This window comes from Heloderma suspectum, chromosome 3 (genome assembly GCF_057233095.1).
Source record: "Heloderma suspectum isolate Gila_16-S chromosome 3, 16-S_ref, whole genome shotgun sequence".
Lineage (NCBI taxonomy): Eukaryota > Metazoa > Chordata > Lepidosauria > Squamata > Helodermatidae > Heloderma > Heloderma suspectum.
Genome location: NC_139460.1, coordinates 305,751,233 through 305,767,281, shown reverse-complemented (window position 1 = coordinate 305,767,281; position 16,049 = coordinate 305,751,233). Strand labels below are relative to the sequence as shown.

General features: G+C 43.4%; 1 protein-coding gene across 1 annotated transcript in view; it reads right to left on the bottom strand.

Annotated features, from left to right (window-relative positions):
* Positions 1 to 16,049, bottom strand: part of LOC146351522 (uncharacterized) — a 328,001-nt gene that overhangs the window by 28,903 nt on the left and 283,049 nt on the right. Inside the window, exons 24-29 of the mRNA XM_084847469.1 lie at positions 15,905 to 16,033; positions 10,770 to 10,898; positions 10,396 to 10,524; positions 7,146 to 7,274; positions 5,208 to 5,336; positions 2,766 to 2,897 (exon numbers count right to left, since the gene is read on the bottom strand). Coding sequence (XP_084703595.1) covers positions 2,766 to 2,897; positions 5,208 to 5,336; positions 7,146 to 7,274; positions 10,396 to 10,524; positions 10,770 to 10,898; positions 15,905 to 16,033 — 777 coding nt within the window. The remainder of the gene's footprint in view (positions 1 to 2,765; positions 2,898 to 5,207; positions 5,337 to 7,145; positions 7,275 to 10,395; positions 10,525 to 10,769; positions 10,899 to 15,904; positions 16,034 to 16,049) is intronic.

Sequence of the window (16,049 nt, the reverse complement as noted above, 5' to 3'; positions counted from 1 at the left end):
GCTGCTGTTGAGTGGCTTTGAAAGTTGGTGTGACATCAATGACAAGACCTTTCCTCTGCCTTGATTTGTGACCTGGAAACCACAAATTTTGTCTGCCTACCAAGTTCATCCAAAATTTGTAGACCCCTCTAGATAAAGCAGGGGTGTTGAAGCTCTTTCAGACCAAGGGTCGAATTCAATTTAGGGAAAGCTCTCAGGGGGTGCATTCCAGTGGTGGGTGGGGCTGAAGGAAAAGGGGGCAGGGCCAAGATTCCAAAAATACCAGCATATTTTAGCTTCAAGTTCTTACTGTCAGTCACTGAGCCTTAGGGGAGGCATTTCAGCCTTTTAGAATGGGAGAAACCTATGCAAAATGAGAAACGACCAAATGACTGGTGGTCGGGGAAAGGGGGCATGGCCATCTGGGGAACACAGGCAGGCTGGACTGGGCCACCAGCCAGACCAGATTTGGCCTGGGGGCCTGAGGTTCAACATCCCTGAAAGGACTGAAATAACAATTGATTAATTTTTCCTTTTAATTGATAGATTATATATTTTTTTTAATGTGTGAAGTCCCCATAATGAACTTAAATTTCATTACGTTTATTGACTTCCTTTTAACTTCCATCCCCTACAGATGTTTTGGCCAAGCAGGGCCCTTTGGATCTGCCTCATATTTCACTTTATGCGACATTTCAGCCACTGCTTCAGGGCAGTTCAATGCGGCCCTGGTGTCAAACTCCCATCATGCAATAAACCATAGAAGTAAATCTTTGACTTGTGCCCACCACCCATCACACATGGAGCATAATGGGAGACATACCCACATGTGTATGCCCCTGAGATCCACACCACCTAAAATAAAGGGTTCATGTGGGCCTTGCATAATAGGATTATGTTCTATGCCCAGAGAGGCAGGTGACATGTGAAACCCCATCCATCTGCCAAGAACCTGATTTCTAATTTCATCAAAATCTTTCAACTTACTACAGACATTTCTCCTGAGATGCATTCTCCAGTTTTGCCTTCCTTTCAATGAAATACAGTAGCAACCCTCATATTTACTAATTGAAATAAATACCAGTTGTCACTCAATAAGGAAACTCATATCAAGCATATTGTCTAAATCAAGAAGATGCACTCAGCTTGTTTTCTATGCTGCCATCTCTACTGAACACCCCTTAACCGAGATATAACCAATTCTAGTCCATCGATTCAAAACTTTACACCATTTAAAGTCTGTGATGAATGCACTGATTGATTAATCATACCAATCCATCAATTAATGCTTTTAAGCACTAAGAAAACTCTAAATGGATAATTGGGAAGGACTCCTTCCCCCAGCAGAATCTGCTTTGCAATACATTCCTCCTACCTATAAATCAGTTCTTTTGTTTCATTGTATGCCCCACCCTGTCCCATAGGCTTAGTGTGGTTTAGAGCTTCATAAAGTGATTAAAAATGCATACAGTATCAATATACACAAAAATATACACAAAATTTATGCTTGGCAAAAGACAGCTAAATCCACAAGATCTTGCGATTTGTAAATTTCTATGAATACCAGACATGTTTATCCCAGATTTGTACACTATTGTAGATGCAGGTTGCACATATAATTACTTTAGCATTTTTACAGCACTTTTCGTGCAATGGCTGAGGATGTGATTTTCATTTGCACTTGCACACTCTCATCCATACGATGTAGTATAAACTGGGGGCACATGGATGGGCATCTGGATGTATCCAGTATCCAGCCTGCTCATGTAGTTCCTGCTTAAGCAAGATTCCAGCTATGGAAACTTCCTCCATGTGTGGATTTCCCCTTGCTGGACCAGAGTGTTCAGATTCACACTCACATTCATGGTAGATCAATAAGATCTGATTTCCACATTCACTTCTGAAATGGTGTAGTCTTCATAAGATGATTTTACTTGTCTGAGTTCATGTGGTAAGTATTTTTAAATATATAATTTTCTGCTTGGTGGCAGCTGATATTTACTATGTTACAGTAAATACCAGAAGAAAGAAAAGGCTACTGGATTTGATCAATACCAGCTGATAACACCGAGCAGAGTATTCTTACACAAACAAGAAACATTTTGTACATGGAACTGATAAAGTGAAATCATTTTGTGATGACTGTACCACATCAAAATGGATGTAGGAATTTGGTCTAATCATTCCCATTTTACAGATGGAGAACTGAGGCTGAGGATGCAGCAACATGCCCCAAGGACATCCATTGCTGACCAAGCATTTGAACCCAAGACCCTGGAGTCTTGGGTTCAACATTCTTCCCACTGAACTATACCGGTTAAGGGTTGCAAATACGATGACAAAAAATGCCAGCATAACCAAAATGGACTTTTACATCCAATATATTGTCCATTTGTGTACCAAAGAGACTACAAGAACATACACTAAAAATATAAATATATGACCAAAATAATTCCAGACAATAAATATCTATCCAAACAATAAAAAGATGCTTTGCATCAGCCCAGAAAGGTGCCCAGAACTTCCACCACTGTTGGTTTATTGTTTTAAAGCATTTGATACGACACTCTTCAGCCAGAAAGGCTCCCCAGTGTGGCTTACACATCAATAAAAACAAAACAGTTTCTGCCCTCATGCTTGCAATCTTAAAAACAAACAAAAAACCCAACACTGTTAAGGCAACGAAGACTGAAGTTTTCATTAAAACCACAGAATTCTGAAATCTGGCCCTAACCAATCAACCACATGCTTATCAGAGATGGCGACGGAGCAAGAACGTCACTTACGAAGGTCACAGTGGATTCCGTAGTAACCCGGCAGGCAGCCACAGTGGCCCGTGACATGGTGGCACTCTTCATTCTTTCCAGAGCACTGACATACTTGGTTACAGTTCTCTCCATATGTGCCTGGCAGACAAGCTGAGGGAAGAGGAAATGTAAACCGATGAATTACATTTGTCTTGATAAACATAGCACTCAAACAAAGAGCGGGGAAGAATTTATTCAATAAGACCACTGCCTGCAGAAGAATGCTGCCCTCTGGGACTTTGGGTTTATTACGTTTGCTTGGGGATTACTTTGCGGTTGGATTTTGTTTTGTTCAGTCAATTTGTGCCCAACTGTCAAGGGCCAGTTGCAATTTTCTTGTCACTTAGAGAAAGTCATAGGTTGATGTCAAGGAAAATCGACTAAAATAATAAACTCAGGAGAGTCCCCCCCACATATGTGTGGCGACTGCCTCCTCCGCAGATGCCGTAAAGCTTCAAATCAGCTTCAAATGTTTACACAGTTTTTTTCTTGGTTCTCTCTTTGTCCTGGGGGCCCACACTAAAGCTTTGTGGTTTATATTATGGGTGGTGCTGCCCACCACAAATACAAGCGTATGGTTTAAGTGCTTATTTCCAGTAAGACAGTAACATGCCACGGAAAAGCACCAGGTTACTCACGGTGGTTCACACATGGATGTACAACATGTGGTTTCTCATATGTGATGACAACTCATGACAATTTGCACCTGAATGTGTTAACCAATTTAGTTGAAAAATATCATGCTCGAAGTGATGTTAAAGTTCTACAGATAGTGGTCCATTCCACATGAGAGTCATCACTTGATATTGCAGCCTGGAAGGGTTGAATGTGCATTTGTGAACTAACTGTCAGTATGTTGCCGGAAATAAATGCTTCACATCTGCATCTGCGGTGGAAAAAACGATGTGCTAAAAACTATGAGCAAGGCAAAGCTGATAAAACAAAAATAACCATGAAGGGAATTCTTCTGAAAGAATGAACAGGATGTATACAGGATTAGACTGTGAGAGGAATTCACCTTGAATCACATCTTCTAACCCAGTGTTTCTCAAATGTGGGTTGGGACCCACCAGTGGGTCTCATCCAAACTTCAAGTGGGTCTCACCTCTTCAGACTGCTCAGTGCCTCTTTGCTTGATCCCCTGTGTCATGGCCACACCATGCACACAGGATAGTCAAGTGTGGCAGTGGGAGTTAGGGAGCAAGGCTACTAATTTTGATGAACTGAGAATACAGAAAAAAGGGATAAGAGAAGGCAGTTAAAATATGAGGAACTGAATGTAAAAGCAGCAAGAGGGAGGGATTTAAAAGCAGCAGAAAGAAACTGGCAGTTGGAAATATGTGACGTGTTAAAGAAGAATGGCAGAAGAAATGACAGGAGATGGGTAAAAAGACTTTGAGAGGTATGTGGGAGGAGGAAAAAAACAATATAAAATAAACAGCTTTCTCTACTTAGAGCAGAGCAGGGGACCCTAATCTTCTTGGCTTGGTGGGCATATCTGGAATTTTGAGAGAGTGTCATGGGCACTCTCATAAAATGATTGCCATTGAGAGGCTAGCACATTCATAAAATGGCTACTATGGTGGGCATGGCCACCAGTCATAAAACACTCATTCCCCAGAAGGCAAACTGAAACGGACAAAGCAGGGGTGGGGTTCTGAGCTCCAAAATACAGTATCAGTCTTTTGAACCCAGATAAAGATTTTGAACCCAAATAAAGGGCTGCACTTTGCTTTGCAGCATGGCAAATTCCCAAAAACTTCCTGCCTGTTAGAGCAATACGACAATGGAACCAATTACCTAGGGAGGTGGTGGGCTCTCCCACACTGGAGGCCTTCAAGACGAGGCTGGACAGCCATCTGTCAGGGATGCTCTGACTTGGGTTCCTGCATTGAGAGGGTTGGACTCGATGGCCTTGTAGGCCCCTTCCAACCCTACTATTCTATGATTCTATGAATTTATTTATTTATTTAAAAAACTTCTTGGCTACCTTTCAGGGCAGAAGCCCTCCCAGGGCAGCTCACAGCAATAAAATACATAAAAACAGTTAAAATATTAAAAGTGATAAAAACATAACACAATAAAATAGCAATAAAAGCAAAAATTGCCAGCTGATTATGTCAAACGCCACCTCCATCTGTCACCATTTCGTGACGGGGGTGCCTCAGTCATTTTCAGCTATCCAAAGCAGACCCTAGGGATAGAAAGTTTCGAGAAACTCTATTTTACTTAATCTCATTGTGGCTTAGGGCTGATTTCCTAGCATTCCTTGGACAACAAATGCAGAACGTATGCTTTGCATATGCTAATGGCTACCACGGTTTGCTTGGATGCAATAGGTTTCTTTATCCACATCACAGCCTTTGGACAGGACACACCTAATCTTATTCCTTCATGACAAAAGCAGATTACAGGACTTACTTCTTTCACAACCGCTTCCCACAAAACCTGGAGGGCAGCCACATTCTCCACTCACATGGTTACAAGGGACACCTGAAGGACATTTGCAACGCTCACTGCAATCATTGCCATAGGAGCCAGGCAAGCAAGCTGGAGAGGAACAAACAAAAACAAGAGAATCTCTTGTTAGAAGTACAAATATGCTTAAGTAATATGACCCAGTTCTGCCCTTCAGTGTAATGGAGCTTTAAAACATAAAGGTAAATTGATCAAGAGGGTTGGGACTTCCTTATTACAGGGGGAAAGTATGGCGCTTTTTATGTGATTAAGGAATGGAGGTGGAGATAAGATATAAGTTTATAAAATTATGAATAATTATGAATAAGCTATTTTTCTTCCCATCCTTTCTCTTATTACTAGAACAAAGTGCCAGCCATTGAAGATGACTGGAAAGAAGTTTGAGAACTGGCATAAATACTTAGTATAACGCGTAATTAACTTTTGGAATATACTACCACTTGCTGATCACTGGTAGCTTAAGACAGCTTTTTAAAAAAGGATTAGGTATGTTTAGAGCTATCCAATGCTATTTGTCAGGATTCCCTTTGCTCCTGCTGAAAACTTCAAAAGCCAAATCAAAACACAGGAAAAAAGCTTCAATCCACAGCTTTTTAATCCACTTACTTCATTGGGTCATACAGATGCAAATTGTCAGTGACTCACAGTCTACAAAGGAAATGCCTTCAAGGAGTTCACAAGAAAGCTACGAAAGTTTGAAGAAAAGTCGGGCTACTATCCTAACTTAAGGGGTGGGGATCTCTCTAAGCTCAGCTGTTCACACCGGGCCAATCGGGCAAACCGTCTAAACTCTGCCCCTGCCATCTCTCTCTTGGCTCTGCATCTGTGCCTGGTGTCTAAGAATTCAGGCTCTCCAAGCCCCACCTCTCCCTGTTTGCTATCTCTCACAGGGGTGTGTGAAGAGAGGCCCTCTCCATCCAGCTGGGCCTTTGAAGCCTGAGGAGTCTGTATCTCCATCTCTGGACAAGCCTGGGAAACTTCCTCCCCCATGTCTTGCAATTCTTCTTCAGAATCTGAGCTACTGTGCCACTCCCTGTGCTCAGAGGCAACCCTTACTCTATTAGCCATGACAGTTCAACAGAGCCCCCATGTTTGGAAGCACTGTACAACTGAACACCCAATGCTGGGGACTGAGAAGGGAGGACTCTTGTCCTCATGCCCTGTTTGTGGGTTCCCCAGTGGTATGTGGCTGGCTATTTTTGGAAACAGGGTGTTGGATAAGATGGATCCAGCTTTCTGAGGACCCTTCAGTAAATTCTCAATGGGCCCTTCTCCCTCAATGAGTCTACCTTCTCACAGTTGCCCCTGCTCCTCTTCCTCATCATTGCTATATGTTTGTCCTCCACGTAGAGGACCAATGAGCATACAGGCAGTGGCATCTACTGCTCCTTCTCCATACCGCCACTGTTGTCTTGGCCAACTGAGAGGCAGGTGAACATGCAGGCTGCAACAATGAAGAGGTCTGGGGGCTCTTGTCAGTGGGCCATCTGTTGGGGTGTGGGCCCTCAGCAGGTGCCCAGTATACCAACCCTTGGTGCTGTTTGTTCCTTTGACAACAGATACCACGAGGGACTGCTCACTGGGAAAACTGGAGCACCACAAATCGACCCTGGTTAGTCTCTTATTTTTCTCTCTCTTCTGGAATTAAAGAAGAACATTTGTGGAATAGGAGATGAGCAGTCCAATGAAGCATTCATAAGCTAAGACTTGCTTTGGGCATGGGTTTTTAAAAAAATGGACAGGGTCTACTTATGCTAAACAGCCTTCATTTATTAGACGGGGGATTTCAGTGGGGTTAGTTCAGTAAATTTAGTTCAATGGGATTTCAGAATAGCACCAGTTGGATCACACAAAGTAGGAGAGAGCTGAACAGGAACTTACGCTTGTCGCACCGTTTTCCTCTCCACCCTTGTTCACAACGACACACTCCAGTCTGGTGATGGCAGGAGTAGCTGTGCTGACAATCGCATTGTCCCTCACACTGCTCACCAAAGGAACCAGTTGGACAAGCTGAGACAAAATTAGATACACAACATAATGGATTCTCTCTCTTAACTTTGGGGGCGAGGGGATAAGTAATTTGGGTGCAGTCCTTGAACCACTTCAGATAAAAAGCCAATATTTGTCACGAGGGATAGCTTCAAATTATGAATGTTTTAACATCCTGAAGGTCAGAATTTGAAATGTCTGTGTGCCACACTGTAAGCCAAAGTGGCATGCAACTAAAAATGCCCAACGGTTGGTGAATGTAGGCATTCACAAGTGAATTAATTTTGTGAATGCCTGAAATTTCCCCACTGTTTAGACATTCTCATGTGAATGCTCACAAATAATATTCAGGCATTTCTCAGATCTTTGAATTTTGAAAGTTTCTCCGGGGTTGTCAATACACACATAAATATGCATGTAAGTTAGCGTTACAAGTAATTTCCCATAAATAATTCACAGGGGTGGGGAGTGAGTGGTCTCAGGTGATGCTGGCCACAGGGTGCACATTATCTGAAGCCATGTCCCCCTCCAATTCTTCCAGGAAAGGGAAAGCAAAAAGAGTGAAGGGAGTGGAGGAGATTGTCTTGAAGGACATACAACACACCCTCCAAGTGCAGGTCAATAGGTTTGCAAGTCTAGATTGCTTGTTTCCATTCAGCCTTTTGAACTCTCAGCTAGTTGAGGGCTCACACAGATCTCTCCTGTTATGGATATTCCAGGGCAGCTCTCAGCCACCACCAGATTTTGGAGCTGCGGGGAGGGAGAAGCAGGGATTATTCTGACTTCCCAGTGTTTTTGGCTCAGCTGCAGGGTCTCTACCACTCAGACAGACCATCTTTTACCCTGCTTCAGTTAGGGCCGAAACAGACGTGACATTAATTGCATGAATTCCACTAATGTGTATGGGGAAGTAAGTGTTGGGACCTGGGGTGGTGGGGAGGATGAAGTTAACATTTCTTCTTCCTGCTGTAGTCTGAACAAAACTCACTTCTCCAAGCTGGTATTTGTATTTTGAGGAAGCTCCGGTTGGTGCTAGGGAGCTTCTCTTGAAATGCAGATAACAGCTTCCACTGTGTCTATTCACATGACAAAAATGTGCATGTTCACTGCATTCATGAAATTAATGCAGTTCATACATTTATGCATTCTTGTAATTCATGCATTTACTAACACATCTAGTTTGGCATATTGGATGTCCACATGTGGACATACCACTTTTCTAATATAGGAAACAAGGTAGGATGGATGAAAATGTTACAGATGAAGAGGGGAAGCATGTCTCCAAAGCCAATTCACCCTACCCCACAAGTCTTTAAAATGGGGCAGTCCTTTGCTGAGATGGCATGAGGCTGAACCTGGAAGACACGATCAAGGGGCAAGTATCCTCTGAGCCCAATTCCATCACCACTTTAGGCACCAGGCTGAAGCAAAAGCTGGGCCATGTGATTTATGTCGCTTAACAGAAAGCATGTGGAATATGTGCTTGCATCTGCATGCTACAGTAGGTGGTCTGCCTTTGGTCCCACCAATTTCTCCATACATGGAAGGAGCTGGGGAGTTGTTCTGACCCCTCTAATGTTTTTGGAAGATTAGGGGGTCTCGTCTCCCTCTGATTTAGGCATATGGGGTCTTTCCCTAATTTAGGCTCCTATCTGGTCCCCTCTCCCTGACGCACATTTTAGGCCCTCACAGGGAGTCATGATTGACCAACCACGACATTTTTACTGGCTATTCATTGCCTCTCAGTCAAAGTTATGCTATCTCACTAGGTTGTGAGAGGGGGGATAAATATGGACCAAACTACACGTTATGTAGAATAATGTACATGCAGCTGCATCTTTGTTTTTTGTTAAATTAATTACTGACATGGGGGAGGGATTGTCATTTTGATCATTTTATGGGAAGGGGAAGATTATCCTTTCACTCCCCAAGTATGATTGGAATGGAAACCACTCCTGGCCCCACGTGGCTAGGAGCCTTCCAAAAACAACTACCAGTGCCGCCATTCAAGAAGGAAAGTGTAAAGCATTTTATGTGCTGAAAAGCATTATAATAAACATAATTGTTTGCAGGATCTAACATGTCAGGATTTGGGTTGTGGATGTGAAAGAAAAAAGCTTTGTAGAGCATTATACATATCTACATTCTAACAACCTATATTCATTAAGAAAATCTGGCCCCCTGGGACATGACAATCAGTCCTGATCTTTAAAGGTGGGATGGGGGAAAATGGGGCAGACGGATTCTAGAAAGAAAATAAGGAAGTGGGAAGCAATCAGATACACTAGACTGCTGGAGGACTCCAGATGACCATACAACGTTTGGAACTGATAGACCCCAAGTCTATGCCCCTCCATCTCACAGTTCTGGGCTCCCAGACAAAACAAAACTTAACAAAATATGTGATGACAAAGATGGGAAATCCAAATCCCTACAATGACCCATGAAGATGAGTCTTGAAGATTATGATTTCTGAATCGCCCAGAGAACTTCGGCTCTTGGGCGGTACAGAAGTGTGAACAACAATAAGGTCTGAATCTCAGGGGAAGGCTTTCAGGTTCCATAAAGCATTTGGTCTACTTCTGAGGTACCCAAGTTCAAGGACAGAAATGGAAACAGAAGTCACGTGCCCCACTATCTACTATGCTTAAGAGAGAGCGTGTGTAAAGGAAGCCATTAGGATGACAGAGCAGAAGAAGGGGAAGGAAGTCATACCTTGAAAGGGAAAAAAGGAAGACAGGAGTCACCATACCTGAAAGTACAGCAAAGGATCAGAGAACAAAGGTCAAGCCTTAACAGTTGATTCAGTAAGTAACATAATAACACTAAGAAGGAAATCCTAAAACCATTTACTTCGGTAGAATCATACTGAACTCCCATTAAAAATCAGTAAAAATGCTCCAGTGTAAGTGACGCTAATACAGCAGCCTCAGAGGTTCTATCATAGGCTTGCTGAATCTGAGAAGAGATATGTGGGAGGGGACATGGTCTGTGGAACCAGCACATCATCGTAAAACAATATGAAATCAGCACTGCAGAAATGTTACTTCACTGCAAGAAATACAGCAACACAACTATTTAGGGCAAGGGATTATTATGGGGCATTTTATAAAGTTAAGAGCACTGAAATCAGACTTCTTACCAGTATCACAGTGGTCCCCAATCCAGCCTGGATGGCAGGTGCATCTCCCGGAACGATGATCACAAATCCCACCATTGCTACATCTACAGTTCTGTTGGCACTTCTCTCCGTACTTCCCAGCTTCACACTCTTCAATGAAAGAGAACAGAGTTTCACCAGTTCATAAACTTTATGAATGAAACCATCCAGCCAATCTTGGAGGGTGCCCCACATCTCTGGGAAGATGGGGTTTAACCAATATAATTGTGGGATTATTATTAACATATTGTTACCCACCCCAAGCCCTTTGGATGGGGCAGGGCATACGAAGGAAGGAAGGAAGGAAGGAAGGAAGGAAGGAAGGTAGGTAGGTAGGAAGGTTTTCTGGAATTTACCCTGTTCACAGGCTATTCCAGTCCAACCTTTGGGGCATATGCACTGTCCGGTCACATGATTACAAGTAGCCTGATTTTGACAGAGGCAACGCTGTAGGCAGTTCTTGCCATACAAACCTGGAGGGCAAGCTGTCAACAAGAATTTATTTTAGTTTAATACGAAAGGACAATCACTAAAGCTGTACATAGGAATAATTTTAAAAATTAGTGCTGAGTTAACACCTGAATGTTGAGGAATATGGACATAAGACATTTTTCTTGCCTCATGGGCTCAGGGGTCCCGTTTTGGGAGGACGGACTGGGCAGCTGACCCTCCCCTCCCCACCGCTATAATTCCTCAGGAGCATCTATATTTCTGGGTTTAAGTAGTTATAAACTACTTACAAACTACTTATTTATAAGTAGTTATAAAAAGTCACCACAACAAATGCTCTTAAAACACACTTTTGATTGGGTTTTTGCAATTGAATACATCCAAATCAGACTCTAGCCTGCTCCCCTGTCAGAATCAACCCACCTGCCACAAAAAACTGAAATAGTGTCCTGGGGTTGGCTGCATCTGGCTAAGATGATCTGTTTATTAGACATGGTTCCTTTATACAGCAGTTACTGGGGAAGCTGGAAACCCAGCAGTGTAGAACGGGTTCCCAATGCACTAAAGCCATTCCCTAATGGATTAGGAGAGTGGGAAAGGAGAACCACCCTTCCTACTTTCCCCTCCAAATCAATGAAAGGGAAAAAGGCATTTGCCCTGCTACTACTGTTGATTGAATTAGGGATCAAATAGCTAACCATTCACTTTGTACAAGCCTAGTTTCCCACTCATCAGGGATCTTATCTCATACTCTGGACTCTTGAGGAGTGGCTCTGTTTCTTTTGATGGGCTGAATGAGTGATGTCAGATGATTTGACTTTGACCTAATTCTCAAATCCATTTAGGAAACAGAGAAATCATATGAACATAGGAAGCTGCCTTGTACTGAGTAGGACCATTGCTGGTAGTTTACTCTGACTGGCAGAAGATCCCCAGGGACTGCAAACTGGAACTTTCCCAGCATCTGCTACCTAATCCTTTTTTTAAAAATTGGGGATACTAGGAACTGACGATGGGACCTTCTTCATGCAAAGCGTGTACTCTACTACAGAGCGAATGGTCTTCCCTAGGAGGTGATTTTTCAGTCATTTTTCTGTAGTGGCATTTTGATTTGAGTGTACCCTCATATGGTAAGGTTCAATATTTACCCCAGAAGGGAAGGAAGCTCAGTGAACATTAAAATTCTTGCATATACAGTAAATACAATTTTTTTATCACACAAGGGTGAACTGAAATAAAAAGTTGACCATGCAAAAATGGTGCAGGTTGGAAAATGGATTTATGACATTACTACATCAAAAATAGATGTGTGAATTGGGCCATCAGTGTGATTCTTTGAAACGCGGAGTGTTCTTTTCTAGCCTTGGATATTATTATTATGACACCAGGCAATCTCTTTGTTAGCCCCAAACTAGACAGCAATTTATAACCCCCTAATACAGTTGCAAGTTTTTTTGACAGAATTTTACCTAATGCATGGCATACTATGTGCAATTAAAAGTTCCTCCAGTAAGCCCAATTACATTTTTATAGTGCTATTTGTCTTTTCTAGAAGTTTATGTGTATTTTGGATCAACATAAACTTCTTTTTGGACTGTTGGTATTTTGTGTGTGTGCGCGCGTGCGTGTGCACGTGTGTGCATATTCTACTTGTTTGTATGTCAGCTCAGACAGGTTACTAGCAAATGTTAAACATGAACAAACTGCCATACAAAAAGCCTTGTTGAAATGCCTGGTTTTATCCATTTTTGCTGTTTGCTTGTGAGTGAGAGGTCTAGTTCTTGCAAAAAGCTCCTGAGCGGGTTAAATTTGTATCTGGACTAATCATTAAAAAATTAATAAATGTGAAATGCAGAAAACTTAGCAGTCTAGGGAGAAGGCTAGCATAGAGGCCTTTTCTCTTCTCTGACATCTAGGTCCGGTCTACAACATGAAGGAGAATGAGGTGGTAGAGTCCTGCCTGAAGTGGTAGAACGGAGCGTACCACTTCACACTGCACATGGGGAATATCGAATTCTGAATCCTGCTGGTTAAAAAAACAGCAACAACCCCCCTGCACACAAATATCTAACACATCAGAGCAGAGGTTTCTCCCTCAGCCTATGCCTTGACATGTGAGTTCAGTGCTGCTGCTAGGTAATTTCAGTCCCTGGACTTAACCATCTTACAGGAGCCCTTTTAGATGGCCATGCGAGTTGTGAAGGACACAATTAATATTTCTCTTCTCCCGCACAGCACAACCACCATTCCATACTTTACCACTGCTTCTACATTCCCAATAGGTTAGAGCAAAAAAACCAAACCAAAAAACCTGTTTGCCAACCCTGATAAAAAATAAATACTCTGAGCATGTGCAGTTCACATTTTAATCTCTCTTAGGGTGCAATCCTATCCAGATAGGTGGCCACCTATGAGCTCAGAGGCGACCACCTATCCAAACCAGGGGTTTGGAGGGAACCAGGGATTGTTCCCTCCACGCTTCTCCTGCCCTACATTTTTGGCTAGACAGCTGATTGCGGCTGCCTAGCTGCAGGAGGACAGAGCAGGGAAGGAGGCTGCTGTACGATACATAGGATGTGTCTAACAGGCATTTCCACCCTCCCCACCCTGGAACGCCCCCTGGAACGCCTTTTCGGCCACTCTGTGCTCCTCTTGCAAGCATGGAGGATGGGGCTGCTCCGCGCTATAGCGTCTAGCTGCTGTCTAGCAGCCATAGGATTGCTCCCTTAAAGGCTTACTCTTAAAGGTGTGTATTGAGGATATGATGCCCACCCGATATACATCTAGTCAATCGGAGATCTTCTGAGGAAGCCTTACTGGTTGTTTCATGACCAACAGTGTCACCAGGTAATAGCACATAAGCAGGCCTTCCCAGTACTGGCACCCAACCTCTGGAACACCCTCTCAGGTATTGTTGCAGAGGCAGAAACTGCAGTGAGCTTCACATGCTTCTTAAAGATATATTTGTTTACATATTTGTTTGCTTTCCCTGGCTTGTAATAGATTATGACACTGCTCTGTTTTATTAATGTTTTATTATTGTCTTCATTGTAATGTTTGTAATTATTTATTGTTTTATATTGTTCTTACAAAGTTTTAACATTTGGTTTACACTGTATTATATATTCACTGTAAATGACTTAGAGAGTTTAGGATATTAAGCAGTAAACAAGTAGTACAAATAAACAAATAAATAAAATAAAATAAAAATGGTACTACAGGAAACCTGCCTACTGGAATAAAATGGGGTTTGCTTTGGGTCCCCTGATGCTAAATACTTTTACTTGGGAATAAGCAGCATGTTGTTAGTGAGAAGGATAGTATATTTTAAAAGTAAAAATAATAAAATGAGCATCCATAACCATGTCCATGCCTAACAAGCTGCCCCCTAACTGTAACATCTTTTTTTACAAATACAACCAGTGTCAGCCCTGGTGGGCCCTTGCACAGCTGTGGTGGTTGGCCCAGGTCCTGATGCCAGGCCTGTTTGCTGCTTCTCTCTGGGCAGTCATTTTGGGGGGCCCTGGATTTTGACCCTGAGGGCCAGCCCTAGCTGTGCCACTGTGTGAGTTTCCTACTTCCAGACAGTTTTTAAGCCTTCAAAAATGGCATCCTGACCTGCAGTCTGAAATGGTACAGGCTGTTCTGCCACTGTCATGTCCCCACTGGAGGAATCCTCCCCAGAGGAAGAGCTGGAGCTCCCAGAAACCGAGAGCGCCCCAGATCAGTCACTGTCACCAGACCAGGAGGAGGCTGGGCCCTCAGGGGGTGGTGGTGGCTGCAAGATCTGTTCCTGCCCCCAGGAGCATCGTTGCCTCAAGTGGCAGGCCACTAGGGCTCCCGTGAGGAGTGCCTGCTTGCAAAGAAGGACTCCTCAGGGGAAAGCAACTCCTCATGAGTAGGGCTCTGGACCAGAGAGCTCTAATGCAATGCAGCGAAGCCCTGGGTGGGGCTCAGCAAGCTTTAGTGTTAAAAGCCTTCAGCATGTGCCTAGCCAGTAGGAAACAGGGTCTGCTGCAGCCAATGCAGGACAGCCACCTCACAACTCTACCATCTTGTTCTGCTTCATATGCTGAACAGCGCCTAGTTTTATTTATTTATCTGTTACAATTATTTATATGCTGCCTTTCAGGATACAAATCCTACCAAGGTGGCTTACAAGTAACAGATAAAATAATAAAGTCACAATAAATCATATTAACAATTATTTTTTTAAAAAATCATCAGGATCCTTCTCACAGGGCTGTTGGTAGAAGATAGCCCTGGGGACAAGGGGAGTCCAGCTGGAACAGAAGCAGGTCTCTGGTGTTTGCCTCATCTTTCTCCTGGAAACCTTCCCACAGTGCTGTAGATGGCCGTGTGTGGTGGTGGTGGGAATCCAGCTGAGGTCTTCACCTCTCTCTCCTGGAATTCTTCCCACAGGGCAGCTAATGGTAGATGGCCAGTGGTGTAGTGGGTTTAAAGTACAGGCGCTCAACATGACAGTCCCTATAGCCATGCCCCCAAGGAGAAGCCAACAAAAAAACCAGGACACTGTGTTGATCCATAGTCCCCAAACCAGTTCTAGCAGTTGTATCTCCACCAGGAGCAGGTCTTTTGTAAAGCTAATGGGTCTTAATTGCCCATTCAAGACCAAAATACTTTGCATTACAACAGAGAACAATATATTGTTGCTGGCAAACTTCATTTCCCTCCAGCTACTGTGAGGATTGCAACTATGCTCAGAGGTAACAGGAAATTCTGTGCAGGGGGGGGGGGGTGGCAGATGGTATCATCATCCCAGCTAATCAAAAAGTCCCTGCAAACCCTGGCTCTGCTATATCACTGACGGAAATGTCCAGGTGGGGCAAGCCCTGACATCCTCTTTGCCTGCCTCTCTCCTCTCTCCTAGTTCTGCATGTGAAGGGAACTTTTTTAAGTGGATGAGTCCCTACCCACATGAACCCCCACCTGCATTCTGAAATGGTGCACTACAGACACCAGTTTACCACATCATCTGCAGTTTGAAAGAACTAGGACTAAGTTTAAATTCACAATGTACCTTCCTGACAGACTGCTCCTCTCCACCCTGCTGTGCACATACACGCCCCAGTGACGTGATCACAGAGTGCTCCGTTCTTACAATTGCAGCTCCGACTGCAGCCTTGTCCATAACTGTTATCCTGACAAGCTGGCGAGAGAGAAAG